General features: G+C 35.4%; 1 protein-coding gene across 5 annotated transcripts; it reads left to right on the top strand.

The window, feature by feature from the left end:
* The first annotated feature begins 982 nt into the window (after window positions 1–982).
* Window positions 983–20396, top strand: LOC132050342 (protein fluG-like). Of its 5 annotated transcripts, XM_059441566.1 has the most exons (19): window positions 3286–3367; window positions 3464–3592; window positions 4167–4433; window positions 5779–5844; window positions 5951–6065; window positions 6140–6245; window positions 6458–6614; window positions 6790–6885; window positions 7019–7067; window positions 8465–8823; window positions 10693–10865; window positions 11594–11714; window positions 11783–11835; window positions 11950–12079; window positions 13966–14111; window positions 15806–15994; window positions 16948–17174; window positions 18677–18822; window positions 20019–20396. In XM_059441566.1, the coding sequence occupies exons 3-19, from the start codon at window positions 4344–4346 to the stop codon at window positions 20079–20081; spliced, it is 2286 nt and encodes a 761-aa protein (XP_059297549.1). In that variant the 5' UTR covers window positions 3286–3367; window positions 3464–3592; window positions 4167–4343; the 3' UTR covers window positions 20082–20396. The 5 variants fall into 5 exon arrangements, with proteins under 5 accessions (XP_059297546.1, XP_059297550.1, XP_059297549.1 ...); XM_059441563.1 differs by lacking the exons at window positions 3286–3367; window positions 3464–3592 and adding an exon at window positions 983–1215; XM_059441567.1 differs by lacking the exon at window positions 3464–3592 and having other exon boundaries at window positions 3263–3367.
* Window positions 20397–20707: the final 311 nt, after the last annotated feature.

The following is a 20707-nucleotide window of genomic DNA, read 5'->3' as shown; positions in this document are numbered from 1 at the left end:
ATTCCAAGACATACTCAGACTTGATGTATCATTGATATTCAGAGTTATAGTTTTAGTTAGATGCTCCTGTTTGGATTAGACCAGACTCTGGGGTATATTTTCTCTACTTCAGCATACTTTCTATATTATTATTGTCAGATTTACGTGATTTTATTTCTTCCGCTTATTTAAGTAATTCTTTGTGTTTTACTATTGTTGGGTTGAGAGTTAGCCTATGCAGGAGTGGGAAAGGTAGGTGTTCGCGTGACAGTGGAATTAGGTCGTGACATTAAAACGAAAAGTGGAGTCAAAAGTGATCTACATATAATTTTAAACGTATAGAGATTTTATTCGTGCTTGTATTTGAATTGATGTGTTGGAAATATTTCCCATGTAAAACTTTGAGCATCAACATAGTTGTTATAAAATTAATATGTTGTCACGTGTGAAATTACATAATAGTAGTATGGAAGTTTGTTAGAAAAAAGTCTGTTAGAAGTTTTTAATTTATAAAATCGTTAGCATATTAGTTAGTATATAAATAATTTGTTTAAAATAATCTTAATTATTTAAGTTATATACATTGATAATTTAACTTTTTCACTATCGAGATAGTTTATTACAATCGTCCTCTCCTTTATGACGGTTGTTCTGTATAGATGAGATTTTCATACATTTTTCACTCAAATAATTATATCAGAAAATTAATATATATAAGAATGTACTACTAATATATCATACTCACTTGAAGATATAATTGTATTTACTATAAATCCTGAATCTGCCTTTATTATCTCGTACTTGAAGTAGCCATCATCACAAAAACATTTTGCATTGAGACAATTTCAACTAACAACCAATTTTTTCATACTCAAATCATTTATCAACAAGTGTAACAATAGATCACGATTTTCAAGCTTATCCAAACAAAGAGAAACAATGTAATTAATTAATTAATTTCATGCACAAATTCACTTGCATTTTTGCAAACTGCAGTAACACAGAACTAAACAAACTTTAACATTGGAACTGAGATTATATTATTAAGAAATCATGAAGATGAAAACGTCGGACAAAGTACTTTTAGAACTCAAAAAAGCAGTGGATAATGTGGAAATTGTGGATGCTCACTCCCACAACATTGTGGCCATTGAGTCCGATTACCCTTTTCTCAAATGCTTCTCAGATGCTAATGGTGATGCTTTAATTAACGCAGCTTATACCCTCAACTTCAAGGTCCGTTCATATTCCATGCACTTTTTTTTTGAGATCCTTGCATTCTATAGATACAAAGGTACAGTTTCAGGTAGACAGTTTCTATCCGACATAGGCCTCCCAAAAGGTAACGGAGGCGTGCAAAGGTTTCCTCGGGCAAGACGGGGATTGGCCCGTAGAAAAAGGAATAAATAGAGTGATACTTTAATTCTTCGTCGTCGTAATAAATAGGAGAGAAAATCAAATATAATTCTTCGTTTTTACAATTTTTTTTTTTCTGGCTACGGATTTATGGAGCCTCGCTTACTAGTTTGAAGTTGAAAAATAAATGTCATGCAAATCGCACACTGAGCTTTAGACGGATCCAAGACTTAAAGTTTATGAGTTTCTATTATGACCTCGAATTAAAATACAATATAATTGGATTCACAGTCAAATATTTATAGCTATTTAGTAGATTTCTTAATACATATACATGATTTAGACAGACGCTAGTTCCCGTGAACCCACATGTTATACGGTGGATCCGCCCCTGCAATATGTATGTATGCAATTTACATGTAGTGTCTAGTCGCTGAACATAGATCAGTGGTGAATATATTAAGAATTTAAACGTATCAATAAAGTAATTCAGTGTATGTAAGCGGAGATGTGATTTTATAACCGGATAAATTAAACTACTACTTCCGTTACCTAATTTGAAGCATCTATGGAAGATTTCGCCCAAGCAATGTCGGTCTATTGTTAAAAGACGATTTTTAAGTACTGGTTTAAGTCCGGATTATACTCGTTTTAAGGCTTCCTCGCTGTTACGAATTAAATTATTTTGTACTATTTTCAAGTTGTATCAACATAGTGTATTTATATAAGTAAAATGATTTTTTTGAATCGGTATTATGAGATAACACATCTTAATAAGGGCGTCTTTGCCACTACAGGCATTGTGTACAAAACATGGTCAGTTTACATGATATTAACTTAAATTTTTTTAAAGGGAAGGATAATGAGGGTAGCTTGCTACCTGATGGGCTTCACACATTGCACTACCGCATGAAGCAATAAAAAATGTGCATTTTTAATATTTTGAACTTGTTTGAGAGTACATTTGAATGATTTGCGCGAACATCTTTGTTATAAGATATTAAAACATAGGTCATGCAATATATTGTCATGTCTGGTTCCTCTATCATTCTCTTGCTGACTTTCTATAATACTCTTAGGCAGTATTGATTAACTTTTTAGTTACAAAAAAAAAAAAAAAAAATTATGACTTTCATGATATTTAAATAAAATTGAGCCTTTTTTTGTTACAAAGAATAATTTGATGACTTTGGCACAAATGTTACATCTGGTTCTACATCATTGGGTTTGGGTAATCTCATTAATTGTTATGACCAGTGTACTCTTGAGAAAGTATCACACCAAATTATAATTAGTTACCTAGGTGAATATGTATACTAATCAACTTTAATTAAGTGTTAACTACGTAAAGATACATATAATATATCAATTGGATTGGTATAAACACGGAATATGAATATGTTTTTCCCATCGGATATCTAAGTTAGGACAGAATGTAATGCAGTTTCTTAGGCGGAAATAACACAGAATTGGGGCCGAACACCAAGCCAACCCAATTTAGTGCCGAGTATGACAAAGTGCTAAACAATGCCGTTCCTCTCTAATAACGTAATGCTTTAAGGACAACAAATAAAGAGGTGGCAAATCAAATCAATAAATGAGTCATAATTCAACCGGTCCGGTATGTGCTTAGGTCAAAATGAGTTGGGTCAAGCAACAGGTCATAACCTAACCTCCAACCTTCCTCCTTTAGAAAAAATGTGAAAGTTGATATATATATATATATATATATATATATATCTTAAATTATTGGCATAAACTCTTTCGAATTTACATAATTCTCAACCTCGGAATTTAGTTTTGTAAGTTTGAATTTGAGTTGCGTTTTAACTCGTCAGGTTGCACTATTTTGACCCAATAATTTGACAGGTTATTTCGAGTTTAACTTGTTAACTTAGGTCAACAAACGGATCACAACTCAACTAGTTTAAACTTGGACGCATTGTTATGAAAAATAAGTTAGACCACGTCTAAAATAAACCATATCTTTGTTCTCTTTGTGCTTTTCGGGAGATGTTAATTGGAATTGGAGGTAGCTGGTGCCTCATTTTTTTCATGAACAACTATTTTGCTTTCATATATTTTCATTTCGTACAAGTTTTAACTTCAAGTTTGATTTATCCAAAAGGCCAAAATATGTCGAACAACTTTAGTGCAAACTATGGGGAGCAGAAATTTTGTTCCAATTCATTAGGCTCAATTAACGTGTCTCCATTGCATCAATCTTATATGAAATTTTCGCCATATCACATTGCCAGTCCCTTTTACTTATGTTGCTTCATGTTAACTTATCATTCATGTATCTAATTGTTGGACATGTGTGCGCGGTGCGAAGGAAAATGTTTTCGTAGGTTTCTTGTGTTCAGTATGTAAGCAAAAAATATTATCCTAAAAGTATATGTATATTAAAAAAGACAAATACTATGTGGTGAGGGGTGGGGGTGTGGGGTTGGGTAGTGGGGATGGGGGGTGGGGGTGGGAGTGGGAGTGGGTGGTGAGTGGGGGTGGGAGTGAGAGTGCGTGGTTGGAGGTGGGGCTGGGGCTGGGGCTGGGTGGTAGGGAGGAGACAAGCTGTGGAATGCCATTTGTGGGACTTTATTTTTTCTACTTTTATTAGTGAAGTCATTTTTCTAAAGAAAATATTTTTCAAAAATTTTGACCGACCGAACCTGAAAAATTGGAAAACATGTATGTTTTCCTCACCAAACACATCTTTATATTTTTGTTCTCTTGCAATTCTTCTTACATGTATGGGATCCAACTGGGCATGTTGTTGTTGTTGCAATTCTTCTTACATCACCTCTTTTTTTTTTTTTTTTTTTTTTGTGCAGAGAGGGCTGAGGGAACTCACAGAACTGTATGGCCCAAGTTTAGCCTTAAGCTTAGGTTTGCATACTGTTCAAGAAACTCGCCGGAGCTTAGGCTTGCAGCAGAGTGCTCTTACTTGCTTCAAGGCTGCAAAAATTTGTGCTATACTAATTGATGATGGAATTGATCAGTTGGATAAAATGGTTGACATTGAATGGCACAAAAAAGTTGTACCAAAGGTTGGTAGAATACTACGAGTCGAATGTGTAGCTGAAAAGATTCTTGACAAGGTACTATACAAATCATTTCTTAGTACTATTTTATTGAGTTTAACTTTTGTACATCGACGGTTATCGTGTCACTTGAAGCCTAATGGCAAATAATTTTCAGTAACAAGTACTTCCCTTGTCCCAAAATACTTGTCACTTTTCGCTATTCAAACTAAATGAACTTTGATCAACGTTTTAAGATGTTATCATAATGATATGAGAAGAATTGCAACCTAAAGTATTTTTAGTTCTAGAATATATAAATTTTAATTTTAAAATATAATCCAGTTTAGCTCCGAAGATTAGTCAAATTGACTCTAGAGAGGATAAAAAGGACAATTATTCTGGGACGGAGGTAGTATATATTTAGACTAGTAATCTGTTGGTCACTTGTCAGCTGGTATGGCAAAGTTATACTGATAATGTAAAAGTTCTTACTATCAAATTATAAAACTTAAATCCTATTGCATTTATTCATTTTTAGAGATCAGAAGGTTTCTTTATATGGTTTGGACAGTTCTCACATCATGAGCTAGCTTTTGGGGTTGAGTTAGATCCAATGTCCATTTCTTATCATAATATTGGAGTCAAACCCTTCCCAGTTCTTGGTTTACCCAATGTTGAGTCCCCATATTATATTATCCACGCTCCAATTTACAGGCCTGAGCATGTCGGGGAAGGGAGGAGGGGCTGGTGTTGAGTTCCCACAATGTTTAAGGATGGGAAGATCTCCTTATATGGTCTTAGGCAATTCTCACCTCATGAGCTACCTAATGGGGTTGAGTTAGACTCAATATCCATTTCTTATCATGGTATCGGTGCCACTATACCCGATGTTGGGCCTCCATAATATATTATCTGCGCTCCAGTTAGCAGGCCTGGGCGGGGGAGGGGGCATTGACTTTCCACGACGGTTATTTAGGGATGAGTAGGTCTCTTTCTATGATCTTGGGCAATCCTCACCTTATGAGGTGGTCAACAATTCCCCTATGAGTACCTAAGAAATTGGTAGGACATAGTGAAGAGAAGAAAATGGGAGAATAATCAGGGAAGTGTATGGATATGTTAACGACCTAATGTGACAAATATAAGTGAAAAGTTGAAATTCTTCTTAAATTAATGTCATTTCTCAACTTGAACCTCTGATTCATCAGGAAAAGAACCTGAATTTGTAGGCTGACATTTATAAAGAACTAGTATATTATATCATCATTATGTAAAACTGTTCTACTGCACTGTTTGTTGCAATTATTTTACATTATTGACAGCAATTTTACTAATCATCTCAAGAATATTCTGTCTTCATCATCTCCTTATACCCCTATTAGATCTGTTAATCACTTTCTCCTATCCTATTTTATTCTAGGGTTCAGATGGAGCAACATGGACACTGGATTCATTCATGGAGATTTTCACTAAGGAGTTGAAGTCATATCCTTTAGATTTTCAATAAATATATTCCAAAGTAGTACAAACCATGTTTCTTTTGATGTGTAAAAACTTACGGTTCCAAAAGTGTTTCCTATTTATTTCACACAGTAGCTGATAAGGTTATTGCCTTTAAAAGTATGGTTGCATGTCGTAGCGGCCTTGCAATTAATACAGAAGTCACTAAAAAGGAGGCTGAAGAAGGCCTGAGTGATGTTTTACACGGTGAGTCTTGTACGATGTGCGTTTGTAATGCACCATGATTGAGAAGCTGATTCTGATAGTTCCTCTCTTTACAGCTGGGAATCCCGTGCGAATCTCAAACAAGAACTTCATTGATTATATCTTTATGCATGCTTTGGAGGTGGCTCAGAGTTATGACTTGCCCATGCAGATACACATGGGGTAACGAAAATAATGTTTTGATCTAGATAGTTTGACCTCATTTTCTTTCTAGCTTCTCCAGTATTGAATCAAGTCTATGGTTTTTCTCCCCTTTGTTGCATGTTAATTTTCTTATTCAACACTAGAAACCCAATGAGAGACATGCAGTTTTTTTTTTTTACTAGTATTTTCCCAGTCCTCATAGGAAAAATTGTTCTGTTTCTTCATTTCAGTTTTGGGGACAAGGATTTTGATATGATGCTAGCTAATCCCCTTTATCTTCACAATCTTCTTGAGGACAAGAGATTCACTAATAGCCGATTAGTGCTTTTGCATGCGTCCTACCCATTCTCAAAGGAAGCTTCACATCTGGCTTCTGCATACCCTCAAGTAAGATCATTAATCCTCTATTTGAAACTATTGACATGTCGCTCTGATGTTAAGACATGGATTTTGCTTGTGCATTAGGAATTACCTGCCAACTTAGGACTTTTTCACATCTGTTGTTAATGATTAAGTATCGGGCCCTGTGTCTCCCTAACACGACGATTGTCTTCTAATATAGGTATATCTTGATTTTGGGTTTGCAATTCCTAAACTTAGCTTCCATGGAATGATATCCTCAGTGAAAGAACTTCTGAAGCTTGCTCCGATGAATAAGGTCGTTCATGTGCTTAAAGATACATTGTTTTCCAGTTTAGGCTACATATTTCCATTTATTCTTAGGTTGACTACTCTTTCAGACACCATTTAAAGAGAAAATATTTTCCTCTCTAATGTTTGGATATCAACAGGTTATGTTCAGCACTGATGCCGTCGCGTTTGCTGAAGCCTTTTATCTAGGTTTGGCTAAAGCTATTCTTATCGTGCATCCTTGAAGTATGACATGACAAGCATTTGAACTGTTGGTTTTCAATATGTACATATATATGTATATAACGGGTTTTGCTTCAGCTAATCTAAATTCCTGTTAAATCTGACCAGCTAAGAAGTAGAAACAGTCATCACAGGGTGTCATATGTCCTTTTCCCACACTTTGTCTGACATAATTTCATTAGTATGGACAATAGAGGATGTTTGACACACATTTGACTGTCCATATCTTTTTTTGGTGTTTGATTGTCGACATGTGTCTTTGCTTATCCTGAATGTGTAATGCATTTTAGCATATTTTAAATTTTGGTTGCATACTCAGATTACCAAACAAAATAGAATAGGAAGTGGAAGGACGAAAGAGGATACCAAACACCGTCTATCTGTGACATCCTAGGCAAATCCCACATTGGCAAAATACGGGAGAGATGCTGGTATATAAGGAAACAAGTCTTAGACCTTAGTGACGCGTTTTAAAGTTGTGCGGGCCTAGGCCCAATGCGGACAGGGCTTGGCTGTTACAAATGGTATTAGAGCCACTCATGGCAAACCTCAACGTTCAACTGCATTTAGCCGAATTCTACATATTTGAGGTGATAGTGGGGCAATTCCCAGCGAGGACGTTGAGTCCCTAACGAGGGGTGGGGGGTGTATGTAACACCCTAGGAAAATCCCACATCAACAAAATACGGGAGATATGTTGGGTATATAAGAAAACAAGTTTTAGACCGTAGTGACGCGTTTGAAAGTTGTGTGGGCCTAGGCCCTAGGCTCAAAGCGGACAATATAACTAATGTGCTGGGTTGTTACATAATCTCAAACTGATGTATATAAACAATTGGTGATAGATAATGTTAGAAAAGTTTATATATGTGTTTGCAGACTATACCTCAGAATTAGACACAATATGCTCCTTAAATTATGTTGCACGTGTATAGAGACATGAACAACATACAACAAATCTACTGTAAATGCATTCATATTCTGCTCGTGTCTTGCCATGAACCATTTTATGAGCAGTGTTCTGTCCAGTTCATTCCATGCTACCTAACTAGATTGTTTTACGCATTGGAAAATTGAATTTGTATTCTTAGTTTATTAAACTTCTTTTTTGAGTAATTAATAGGAATGGTTAATCTTACTTGCTGGTCTGAAAATGGGCTGCAAATATTCCTTGAGGCATGTTGTATTGTGTCACTTTGATCAAGTAAATTATCATTCAAAAGCTGTAAGGAAATTTTCCAAACAATAATATCCAGCTAAATGAGTTATTCCTTCTGTATTTTCTTCCCAACTTGTTATGAGTATTTTCTAAACTTGGTTCTAGTACCTTTCAAAAAATTAATCTAAACATGGTACTAATGCAGGTGCAAAGAGAGCACGTGAAGTGATATTCTCTGTTCTATGCGATGTGATGGTTGAGAGTGATCTTTCAATTACAAAAGCTATTGCAGCCGTTAAAGATATTTTTGCAGAAAATGCAAAGAAGTTGTACAAATTACACAAACTTGATGTTCCTCCAAAAGATTGTGATATAGAACCTCATATACCGTCTCCCTTCATGAAGGAAGACTTACATATCTCATTAAAGGATTCTTCAACAGATTCTGATGTAGAACCTTATATATCATCTTACTTCCAGAATGAAGAGTTAAATGGTTCATCAAAGGATATTACCCTTGTTCGCATTATATGGATAGATGCTTCTGGCCAACATAGATGCCGTGTAAGCTTTACCTTTGCTTTTAACTTACTGCTTTTGCCTTATGATAACAAATTATTTAAAGATATGCTTTACAATGCCCGCGACAGCCCAAATCTTTGGTTCTCTTTGAGAAAGTACAAAGTTCCAATAGTATACACTGAAGTATTTTAAGTTTCTGTCAATACCAAAGGCAACTTTAATGTGTTATTAGCCTAAACTAAATGGTGTATGCTTGAGGGTACAATATCCGTGCAACATAATCACGTCAAATGGCCTGTGTCCCGATGTTTTGAGAAATGAGATTGGAGGAACACCTACCCAATATTATCTAATCTGTGAGATTAAGACTGGTCACAAATATGATAGGCAGTTGGATAGTGGAGCACATTTCTGCGATCTATATAGTAAGAAACTTGGCCTTCCTGCTATGTGTATTCCATATTGAGAAAGGAAAGGAGTTTGAACCTCATATGATGAATTGCTCAATTTCTTTTAGTATACATTAACCTAGATATCTCTTTTAAAGCAGCTGGTTTAGCAGCATGTTATTGTTAATTGTGCTGACGAGCTTGACCATGGGATAATTTATTGGGCTTAAGCAGAATGTCAGAAATTTAGTGGTAAAGAATGTGATCACCGTCTTATAACAGATAAATATATGTCACCTGATTATAAGACAGGGTTAAACAATACTATTAAATTCAAAATTTGTGTAATCTGAATAATAAACTAAAAAGAGTTTTTTCAAGAGCACTTTTGGATACAAGGAGAAAAGGTCGTTATTTACCTACTGAACTTTTCACTATGCCTAGCCTGTCTTTGGACAAGCAGCATACTGTGCCTCTTCCTGTTCAATTTAGAGCATATGTGGAGATTAGGCCCTTCAAACCAAGTAGCGATCATACTTTTAGCCTTAACACAAATGATTGGACTTGGACTACAATTGTTTCACCAACCTATCAAGCCTCATATGGCTTTGATAGTCAGTCTTTGTTTCATTGATGATAGATTTTCCTTCATCACAGGAAAAAATGAGGGAGTCCCATCGGCCGTTGTTTCATTGGTTTATAGTTTATTTTTTGATTCAAAGATGGGAAAGGCTAGATTTTTGCTAGGATCATTGGGAAGGTTAATATCTACTGGAATTGAGATCAATCTGATCGACCTCCTTGTTCTTTATTGGATCAAAGCTCTCAGACATACTGGTTAGCGAACCTTGAATGAAGCATGAAGAAACAGGTGAAAGCTTGCTTCACCATAACAATCTGTAGACAAATATCTAATTTGAGAACTTGATTTTGTGAAACATTGTTATTGTGATTTCAATAAGCTTGCTAGTGTTATTCTGCTTTCATTAAGAAAAGGATGTAGGTCAAAGCAATGAATGAGTCCAGCGATTAAAATGCTCTGTAGGTACCAATTTCCCAAAAAAATCCCAATTGTGTTGAACTTAACGTTTTTGGGATAGTTGCGGAATCTCCATGAATAGGATCAGACCTTATTCATACCTACTTCTCATTGTTATTTTTGAATTAATGTTTTAAAAGTCATGCAAAGAATATTCCAATGGATTATTCTTAATATTATGTTGGTGCATTTTGTTTCTTGTGGTGCTTTACCTATGCATTAAGGACTTGGTGGTTATTCTGAATATACGGTTGGCTATGATAATTTTAATGTTGAAAATCCTATTGGACATGGTTTCCAATACCAAACATCTTCAATTGTATCTGATGTATTTTTCAGATTAATTACAACAAGATCGTTCATCAGTAAAATTTTCCGTCATTTGGATTACCTTCACTACATGATATGGGCTAATGCTTGGTGCTCCCTTGCTCTGGCGAAAAAATGTATTGAGCTTGATTATTTCTTCTGCATCACTTGCAGGGCGTCCCACGACAGCGTTTCTATAGCTTTGTGAAAAAGCATGGTATAGGCTTACCTCGTGCATGTATGGGGATAAGTTCAGTGTCTGATTCACCGGTAGAGGACTCTAATCTCACCTGTTCGGGTTTGATAACAATTGTTCCGGATTTATCAACCAAATGCAGAATTCCATGGTACTGCTCGGACACCTGTCGATTATCTTCATCCTCCTGAATTTATGTTTTAATATTAGCTTCTAGACTGTAGGTTGGCTATATTGATTTTTCCTGACAAGCCATGTATTAGAAGATTAGGAAAGACCATTCTTATTCATTCGATGTTTGTGAATATGGAATTTTTCAACTTTATTTATAGAAACAATACAAAGCTTTTTCAATTTTGTCCAATGTCTAGTTAACCAGACCTAAAAGGCAGAACTCCGTTAGGTGCACCTGCAAATCACGGAGGAGAGGATATCTGCTATAGGATCAGTCTTCTGATATCATGTGACATTTGAGAACGCGTAGGGAACTGATGGAACATAAAACGAATACTTTCTAGGTAATTTGTCTAAGATTTTGCACAATTTGATGGCTAATGCTTTTGTGTTTCTGATTGTCCCCAGAGACGGAATTAGGAATTTATTTCAGTTGTTCAATTTGTAATTTTGAAATTGTGGGTTCAGAAGTTTAATATTTGTTGAAATTTAGTGATTTTTGATACATATATACCTCCGCTCCGTATTCAATTGAACCCGTATTGCATCCACCTCTACATGTCTTAACTCTTAAGAAGCATACATGGACCTTTGCATGGCAACCATTCGGTGGAGTTACAACTTTTTCAGTAACTTGGTCTAATCATATTGTTTCCACGGAAGAAACATTTGCAACCATGATTTAATGTGCACCTTTTTGTCCAGGGCTAAACAACAAGAAATGGTTTTGGCTGACATGTGTACTAAATCTGGTGAAGCATGGGAATATTGTCCAAGAGAAGCTTTACGCAGAATCTCTAAAATTTTAAAAGATGAATTCGGCTTGGTATGTTTAATATCTTGTGTGGAAAAGAGTTGAATTTGTATTGATCTAATGTGTATCTACATCTTTAGGTTATGACAGCTGGCTTTGAAGTTGAATTTTACTTTCTGGAGAGTGTAATAAAGTACGTGAGAGAACGTCTTCCCATAATATTTTTGTTCTAGTTATCCATCATATATGTTTTTGGAGCTCTCTTCTATAACATGTTACACTAAGTATGTATAAATAAAAATCACAGGGATGGCAAAGAAGAGTTTGAATCATCGGACAAGTACAGGAAGTGCCATACATCAGCATTTGATATTGCATCCCCAATGCTTGAGGAGATGCTCAATTATCTTCAGTCCTTGAATATTACAGTAGATTATGTAAGTCCTTATTTCCTTGATTGTTTGCTTGCAAAATTGATGTTTCTCATACAGTTGCAAATGGTACTGTAGCTAATTAGGAGATTTTAGCATGTATATCCATTTATTCCGCTTGAATTGGAGCTTCGACTCAATGTATTTTGTTCTTTTCCTATTGAGAGTCTCTTCCGTTCTCTCTTCAACAGTCAAATAGAACTACTTTAACCAATTTCGTCACTTCGATTCCGCCCCTAAAGTTAGCTCCTACTACTCCTCCTCTGACTAAAAAGGAATAGACTTGGGGAGTCTATGTTGTGATACTAAAGTATGACCATGGACATACATGCTAACTATAGGTAGAAAGCAGGAACCAGTTTGTAGTCCATGAATATTTGACATCATATCTAAGAGTAGAGCTCAACTCAAGGATTGCAGGCAACATGGTGTTCTAGTGTTTTGATGACTATTCTTTCTTAAATTAATTTTTTCTTTGCATGACACTTATGATGATGTAATGCTGAAAATAATAAGTAAAAAGTTACTTCTATGCTTTCTGTTCCCATAATAAGTAAAAATTTACTGTTGTGTTTTCTGTTCCTAATCCATCAGCTAATTGAGTTTATTTTTGTTGTCTCCTTATATGGTTCCAGTGAGGGAATGGGTTCTTGTCTCCTTATATGGTCTTTGCAATCCTCATCTCGTGAATTAGCTTTTGAGGTTGAGTTAGACTCAAGGTCCTTTTCCTTCACATTGTATCAAAGTTAGACCCATCCCTAGCTACTCTTGGTTTACCCAATATTGAGCCCCATGTTATGTTGTCCCCACTTCAGATGTCCAAATCCAGTCATGCGGGGTGTTAGAGTGTCCCATACTGGTTGAGGGAATGGGTTGTTGCCTCCTTATATGTTCTTGGGTCGCTTGTCATCTCATAAGCTAACTTTTGAGGTGAATTAGGCACAATATTTTTTTTCCCTCATACTGTTTATGAATTAAATAGCATCAGAAATATGTATTCTAACACCACTACTCCACACAGTGATAGTTACTTATTATCTTGTTTCTTGATATGTTTATTTTACTTAAGTTAATTTACGAGGATATGCTATATGCTTATCTTACTTTTTTAGTGCATTGTCATAGTGTCATGGGAGTTGTTTCCCTCGATTACCTTTAAAACTGATTTTAACTTTCAAAAGTCAATGTCTTTGTCATTATCCTTCATATACTGAAGAACTATTTCTAGTCGCATCATTGTGCGATTGAAGAAACAAAAAGTGAAGTATCGGGATCTCTCTGTTTTTCATTCAGAGATAAAGTAGTCTTTAAGAAAAAGATAACATGTTTGTTTGATGACATGATTTACATGGATAATTGCTTCATGAACAACATCAAGCACCTCTGGCTTAAATCCCAATCTCATGGGGAAATTGAAAAAGAACAAAAGAGAAGTATAAAAGGAAAGGACATCTAAGATGTGTTTTTTCATACTTTTACACATATAATGGTATCATGGCATTTAACTGTCCTGCAATAATATTTTTCTTTTTACCTAAAATAAGTAAGATAGATCCAACATATTTTATCGTATACTCCATCCTTTTCATTTTATGGTGGTATTTGATTGGACACGTAGTCTTTCAAAGAAACACGGACTTTTGGTGCATATTAGAAAATGCGCATAGAAATTGTGGTCTTAAACATAGCATGATATTTCTATGGCTATACGAGTGAGTCATCACGGATAAACTGAAAAGTTTAGCATTAAAGTGTTTCTAAATATAGAAAACTGTCATTCTTCTTGGAACAGAGTAAAAAAGGAAGAGTGCTATGGAACAGAGGAAGTAGTATTTTTCAATTCAATGAAGATTAGATTACTCCCGTTGATGCTGTCTCTTTCAAATATGCAGCTGCATAAAGAAGCTGGGAAAGGTCAATTTGAGATTGGACTGGAATACACAGATTGTTTTGGAGCAGCTGATAGATTAATTTATACACGTGAAGTCATCAAAACAATAGGAAGGAAATATGGATATCATCCAACTTTTTTGCCAAAGTAAGTAGCATATTTTTCCACAGCATTTTAGGTGCAGTTTTGTTTTCTACATACTAGTTAGTGCATGCTTTTTCTTCTTTTGAAGTGCTACCAAACCATGTTTCCTAGTTCTGCTTTTTTTGTTGTTTATTGCGAAGCATCATGTATGAACTTTAAACTTATAATCACGACTGAAAAGCATAATTTGCTTGTCATACAGTTTCACCATTTCTTACTTTCTTCCTTAATATCGACATGGTTAAAGCTCAAAGTATGATTGGTGAATCTTTACTGTATTGACAAGACCAAGATGTGGCGAGCTAGTGTAATATAGTTCATTAGGTGTGGTTTCTCTCAGTGTTGTCCAAGGCGCGCTTGAGCCCTGAAGCGAGGCTCAAAACATGTTAAGCGCTTCGCCTCGCTTTATGTGCGCTTCAGTGTCATCCTCAAGGCTCCAAGACATACTTTTCCTTGCCAATGAGCCTCTCTTGAAGATATGAAACTAGATAATTGATATTTCACTTTATCGTTATGTTTTTACAATTTGTTAGTCCATATATTTGTTATTCATGCTTATTATTATTAGTCTTGGGCTAAACATATATGTAGTTTTATTTTTGCACCAGTGCGCCTTTTTTCATTAAAGCCCACGCTTTATTTGCACAAACGCTTGAAGCCCCAGCTGACCTTAGACCTTTTTGGCACTTTTCGCTTTTGATAACACTAGTTTCTCTTCCTTTATGTCATCCACCATCCTGTCTGGCCATTCTCTCCAAATGTCTACTCATAATTTAAAGAAGAAAGATAAGAAAAAATCTTTATTGCACTTACCGTAGCCAATTTGTTGATGCTTGTTGGTTTAGTATAATCACGCTTTTTGGGGATCTTTTCTAGTTTGCCTTTCAAAGCCTGTTCTCCTGTGATTTATGGTAACTCATAAGAAACTCTATTATGGAAACAGTTGTTACTTGTAAAAGAGTTTCCAGCGGTTCAACTTATAGTCGCACCTAGATAATCGAGTCAATTTTTCGATCATCCATGGTAATTTTCCATCCTAGTATATGCCTTTTAACACACGCCCTAATTAATTCCAATTAAAATCTAGCAGTCCATCGTTCTTCCTCCCTTCACAACCTGTTTAACCGGAGAACGAGAGAAATTTATGGTGAGAGAGTTATATCTACATCGTAAAAAAAAGAGCATGTTCAGTTACCAATTTAAAAAAATAAATATTTATATATATAAAAGAGCATGTGCTTTCCTTAATAAAGAAAAGATAGAGGTGTTTCTCTACTGGAGAAGGCAAAAACAGAGGATATACTCCCTCTGTTCCATTTTATATGCTCACACTTTTCATTTTAGTATGTTCCAAGAAGAATGATAGCTTTCTATATTTGAAATTTCTTCAACTTTAAACTTTTCATTTTACACTTAATGACATGCTCTTATAGTCACAGAAATGTCATGGCCTGTTTAAGACCACAAGTTCTAAGACATCTAAAAGTCTTTCTTGAACTCCGTCTCCAGTCATATACCGCCATATACAGGAATCTCGGGGGAAACAGTTTAGCTAAAAGAGCAGTGATGCTCCTTTCTGTAATTTTTCATGAATTTACTTCTCTAAAGATAAATTCTTGGGGGATTTCTTGAAGGACTACGTTTAAAAAGAGCCCATTTCTTTTCAGTTTGCTAACCTTATGTCCCCTTTTGTATAGGTATTCATTAGATGAATATGGCTGTGGATCAAATGTGCATATTAGTTTGTCCAAGAATGGAATAAATGTTTTTAAGGCATCTGATGGATCAAGTGAATATGGTATGTCCAAGATTGGGGAAGCATTCATGAGTGGGGTGTTAGATCATCTTCCTGCCGTACTTGCATTTACTGCACCACATCCTACAAGGTTAGAGGTTTTCTATACTTATTAAGATTTAACTTATATGAACTGACGGTGTAAATAATACTTTTCACTATCAGTATAATTTAGTCATGTTAAACCTTAATTATTCATGTCCCACCTTCTTTATATATATGTATAGGTGATTGGTTTATGATTTCCCTCAAAATCCAATTGTTTGAAACTAGCACTGGCGGCTCTAATTGAGGAAAAGAAGAAGAGGAAACTTAAAGCTACTGGCAGATATATAGCTTCCTTTTTTTCCCTTTTTAAACTATTGTTAGCGTAATGGAGAACCTGTAATTTTCTAACCTCAAATGGAGTAAGAAGTTTAACAGGTTTTCTCGTTCTTTTTACATAGTAACATGTTTCCTAAAGGCATTTCACATTATGTTTTGTTTTTCCAAAGTAGGTAAAATGCTTAGAGCTTAAACTAGATGATAGTAGGGAAGAACTATTCCCATTTTTTTATTTTTATAAATGGGTTATGCAGAGAGGTTTCCAATTAACATTCTGAATTACCGAGTGTCGAATGAAAAGTTTATTTCCACTCTTTAGTTGTAGTAAATAAGTTTATTTTTTGAGCTAAGTGGACCGACTAGTAACTAAATCCAAGTGAAGAAAGTAACTATCTTGAAATTCCTGGAAAAATGCCTGATATCTTTTGCCTTTCTCCTCTTCCTCGTTGTTGTTTGACCTTGAAGTCTCTTGTTTTGCTCAAACTGTATGGTCCTTCCAAGAATTAAACAACATAGTCTATCTTAAATTCTCTGCATTATGGACTATTGCATGAGAGATGAAAATCGTTCTTCGGGTTCGTTATCCTCTTATAAAAAAATATGCGTCATTTGAGTATGTTTGTGCAAAATTGCGCTTTCCTACAACCCTGAAGCACCTGACCTGATCTTTGTTGTTTAAGTGTTCCTTATTTTAGTTGCCATTCTAAATTTATTTTGCAGTTATGAGCGCCTATTTTCTACAAATTGGAATGGACGAGTTGTCAGCTGGCAGAAAGAAAACAATTATGCAAAAATTAGTACCTGTAGACTTCCCGGAGCTGATGTTGTAAGCCATTTCGTATGTCCTGCATTTGATGCATGTACGAACCCATACCTGGGACTTGCTTCTATACTTACTGCTGGGATTGATGGCTTGCGGAAAGATTTGAGCCTTCCTGCACCAGTAGGTAAGTTAGACAATTATTTAGCAATTTTCCCTCTTCTGTATCTTCCCTGATAAATTGCCTTTAAGGGTGTGTTCAGTAATGTTTTCCAATTTTCCCATGTTCGCTTGGTCAAAATTTTTGGAAAACATTTTCTCTAGGAAAATAAGTTACTTGAAAATGAGGAAAATGACTTCCCTAAGTGGAAGCAGGAAAAAATAGTTCAAAAGTGGCATTTCACATTGATTGTGTCCTCCCCACCCTCCAACACACCTCATCTTCACCCCCACCCCAGCCCCCATTCCTACCACCCCACACCCTACCCCACCTCCCATAATATTTGTCTAGATTATATACAAATGTTTTTAGGATAATACTTTTAGCTATGTACCGAACACAAGAAAATAAGTAAGTAACCCACTTATTTTCCTGGAAAACATTTTCCTTCATACCGAACACACCCTAAGTCTTTTTCACCCTGAATTTTATGGTTAAGCATGGAACGCATATCATTTATGTTGGTATCTGCTACTTTCATCTATAGTGTAGGACTAGGACAAGGTTATATTCTCCTTTTGATATCACCAAAATATGTCCTTGAAGGATTTAGCTGCTTTCAACAATATAATCCCAAGACTCAAAATTTAGTGGATGATGGGCCCACCTCTTTACCCTTCTCCACTAAAATATCATGCTTTTGCCTACGGCTGGATTCGAACCCATGACATGCGCCTAACCACACATCACTTTGCTTCATCAATATATTTGACAGTTGCCCTTATATTCACTTACTCTTAGGCAGATCAAATAAAAATGGAAACGGAAACAAGAAACTAGAGTATGTGCAATTTTGGGAAAAAGGAAATATAATAAAACTGTACCAGAAGTTGAGTTTTCTTTGTGTGGTTAGAAATGAATAGGATGAAGGTTATTCTATTTGGTCTACGAGTATTCTTGCACTCTCAGAATACCATGGATTAAAACTTCCTTGAATGACTTTATAATATAATATTGAATTTAACTTTTATACACTAGGAGACAATAAGAGTATAAATAGTTTTCACTTTCAGTGCATTTTTGAGCCGAGAGTCTTTCGGAAACAGCCTCCCTACCTTCCAAGGTGGGGGTAAGGTCTGCGTACACTTTACCCTCCCCAGACCCCACGTTGTGGGATCCAACTGGGTATGTTGTTGTTGTTGTTGTTTCAGTGCATTTTTAACCAAGGCAACAATCCTTTTTAATTTTCATGTTACTAAACACCTGTTATAGACGGTTACTTGTTGTTATCTTTTACGTGATCTGACAATTCTTTTACATATGTATAGAAGTTAAGCTCTATAATACATAGTCAAAAGTGCATGCTGTTTGTGCAAAATCTAATTTTGGCTCTCAGTGATTTTCTTGCTAATGCTTTATCACTTATCAAAGAGAATTACATAAAAGCTGATAACGAGATTTGTTTGTCCATAAGAGAGATATTCATATTATGTTATTCTGACATTCTACTTGCATTTTTTGTGAAACAGATAGACAGACTCCTGGTGTCAATCAAGAGGATTATCGAAGATTACCAGATTGTCTTACCGAGTCTTTAAACGCTTTAGAGGAAGATACGTTATTTAACAAGATGATGGGTGATAACCTTGTGGTTTGCATAAAAGCAATTCGCAAGGTACGTTTCAAATTATGCTTTCTTCAGTATATATGAAGGTGTATATATTTGATAGAATATCTCTTTCTTCTGAAGAACTGGTCAAGGTTTATCAGGTATGATGAAATAAGAATGAATTGGCTCATTAGTGTTCTTAGTAAAATTCTTCCATGCAGTGTCAGTATGAAAGCAATTTTAAATTATCAGTGCATTTTAACATGTTGTAGCTGGTTACTTGTCTTATTTTATAGGTTACGAATTTCTCTTTTCACAGACAGTCGCATGCAATTATATTTTAGGTGATCGGATAGTGCAAAAAATTCTCGACTGTAGTGTATACAAGTTAAACTCTTAGCATTATCCTGGCACACCAATTTTCCTTATATGCTGTCAATAGGATATGATTCCCGTTAACCAGTCGGGTTTTCTACTGTTCAAAAGAGTGTTATAAGGAATAGGAAATGCATGGGAGTAGGTTATGTAGCTGTATCGTGCCTGAATATTCAAGTTTTTTAGATTATGTAATGCTTATTCTCCTTTTTGCATAGTTTTGTTACAGAACTGATATAAGTTGCTAATAACTTTGTTCCTTTGCAAACTTATCGCCGATGTTTTATGAATATTAATGGCTAGCAAAGTGGATAACTTCATATATTGTTACTATGACTTGTCATTGCATGAGTAACTATAAAATTTTGACAATAGCTATCAGGGGCGGAGGGAGGAAGGGCCAAAGGGCCCAGGGGGTTCATCCTTCGGCAAAAAAATTACACTGTTTATGCACGGTTAAAATTATTTTTACGTATATATAGTAGACGTTGAACCCCCACCCCCTCCTTTGGCTTCGTGTGTTTACTTTTTCATATTTTGAACCCCTTAGTAAAAATCCCGCTTCGCCCGCGATAAATCATTTTTGATCCCAAGCTAGTGTTAAGCTTGGGTTATAGCATGAGTGCTCACTAACCAGTTTCCTCCTCCTCGACCCATTTCATTCCAATGTTCGATAACATTTGGGTTCTCTAGCACTAAAGGTTCTTTTAACAACAGCAACAACAGGCTTTAGCTTTTCCTTCTCTTCATGCCTAAGTATTTGGATTAGCCATTGGCATACTGAAGTATACAGAACTTTGACATAAGGGTCACTATATTGAGCTTTATTTGTAATTAAGTCTTTTGATTCTTTGTGGAAATGCCGAGCATGATTTCATGTTTTGCAGGCTGAGATCAATCACTATTCTGAAGATGATGAACCATACAAGGACCTAATACACAAATATTAGGTTGATCTTGTGTACCTGTGAGAGGAGGATAGTTTATACTCCTATTGTTTATGATCACAAATATGAGCTTATTTTGCTATATGCACTTCTCCTGTTGCTTCATGTTAGCACTTGTTTAATTAAACATTTTAGTACTTTAAGCTCAATGTTGGTTAAAGTGCATCAATGGTTTGGCATCAAGGGAATTGAACCTTCTTGCAGACAAATGCATGATATTTAAGTGGAAAAGAGTAGAGGGGCTGCAATTAAGTTTCGAATCGTGCGTTATTTACCCTCGAGGATTTCTTAGTTATTGAAAAAAGAAATAGTTCCTCACATTGGTATGACATTGTATTATGCATGATGTTGTGCTTTTTGAACAGGATTATTGGTGGTTTGATGGACATCATTTGTTTTCTTTCCTCCCACATGCCAATAATGTACCCCCATTTTGCCTTTCTGGAGTTTTAACAAGTTGTCCGTTTACAGCCAAATTTCCGAAACCTAATTCCTTTGTTTAAAATCTTAATTACAGAGGCACATTTAGGATTTCAATTTGATGAGTTTGACCTTTGATGTTTTTAGCACGTAAATGTATTTTTAGTGTTATGAGTTAGGATTTAATATAGATAAATCTCTTTCAAGTT

Source organism: Lycium ferocissimum, chromosome 3, assembly GCF_029784015.1.
Source record: "Lycium ferocissimum isolate CSIRO_LF1 chromosome 3, AGI_CSIRO_Lferr_CH_V1, whole genome shotgun sequence".
NCBI lineage: Eukaryota > Viridiplantae > Streptophyta > Magnoliopsida > Solanales > Solanaceae > Lycium > Lycium ferocissimum.
This window is presented reverse-complemented; position numbering and strand designations above follow the sequence as displayed.

Excerpts from the sequence above, each read along its gene's own strand:
- LOC132050342 (XM_059441563.1), top strand. The coding sequence starts at position 1,033 with ATGAAGATGAAAACGTCGGACAAAGTACTTTTAGAACTCAAAAAAGCA. Across the intron at positions 7,068-8,464 it reads TGCTGAAGCCTTTTATCTAG|GTGCAAAGAGAGCACGTGAA; the intron begins GTTTGGCTAAAG and ends GTACTAATGCAG. Across the intron at positions 11,715-11,782 it reads TAAAAGATGAATTCGGCTTG|GTTATGACAGCTGGCTTTGA; the intron begins GTATGTTTAATA and ends CTACATCTTTAG.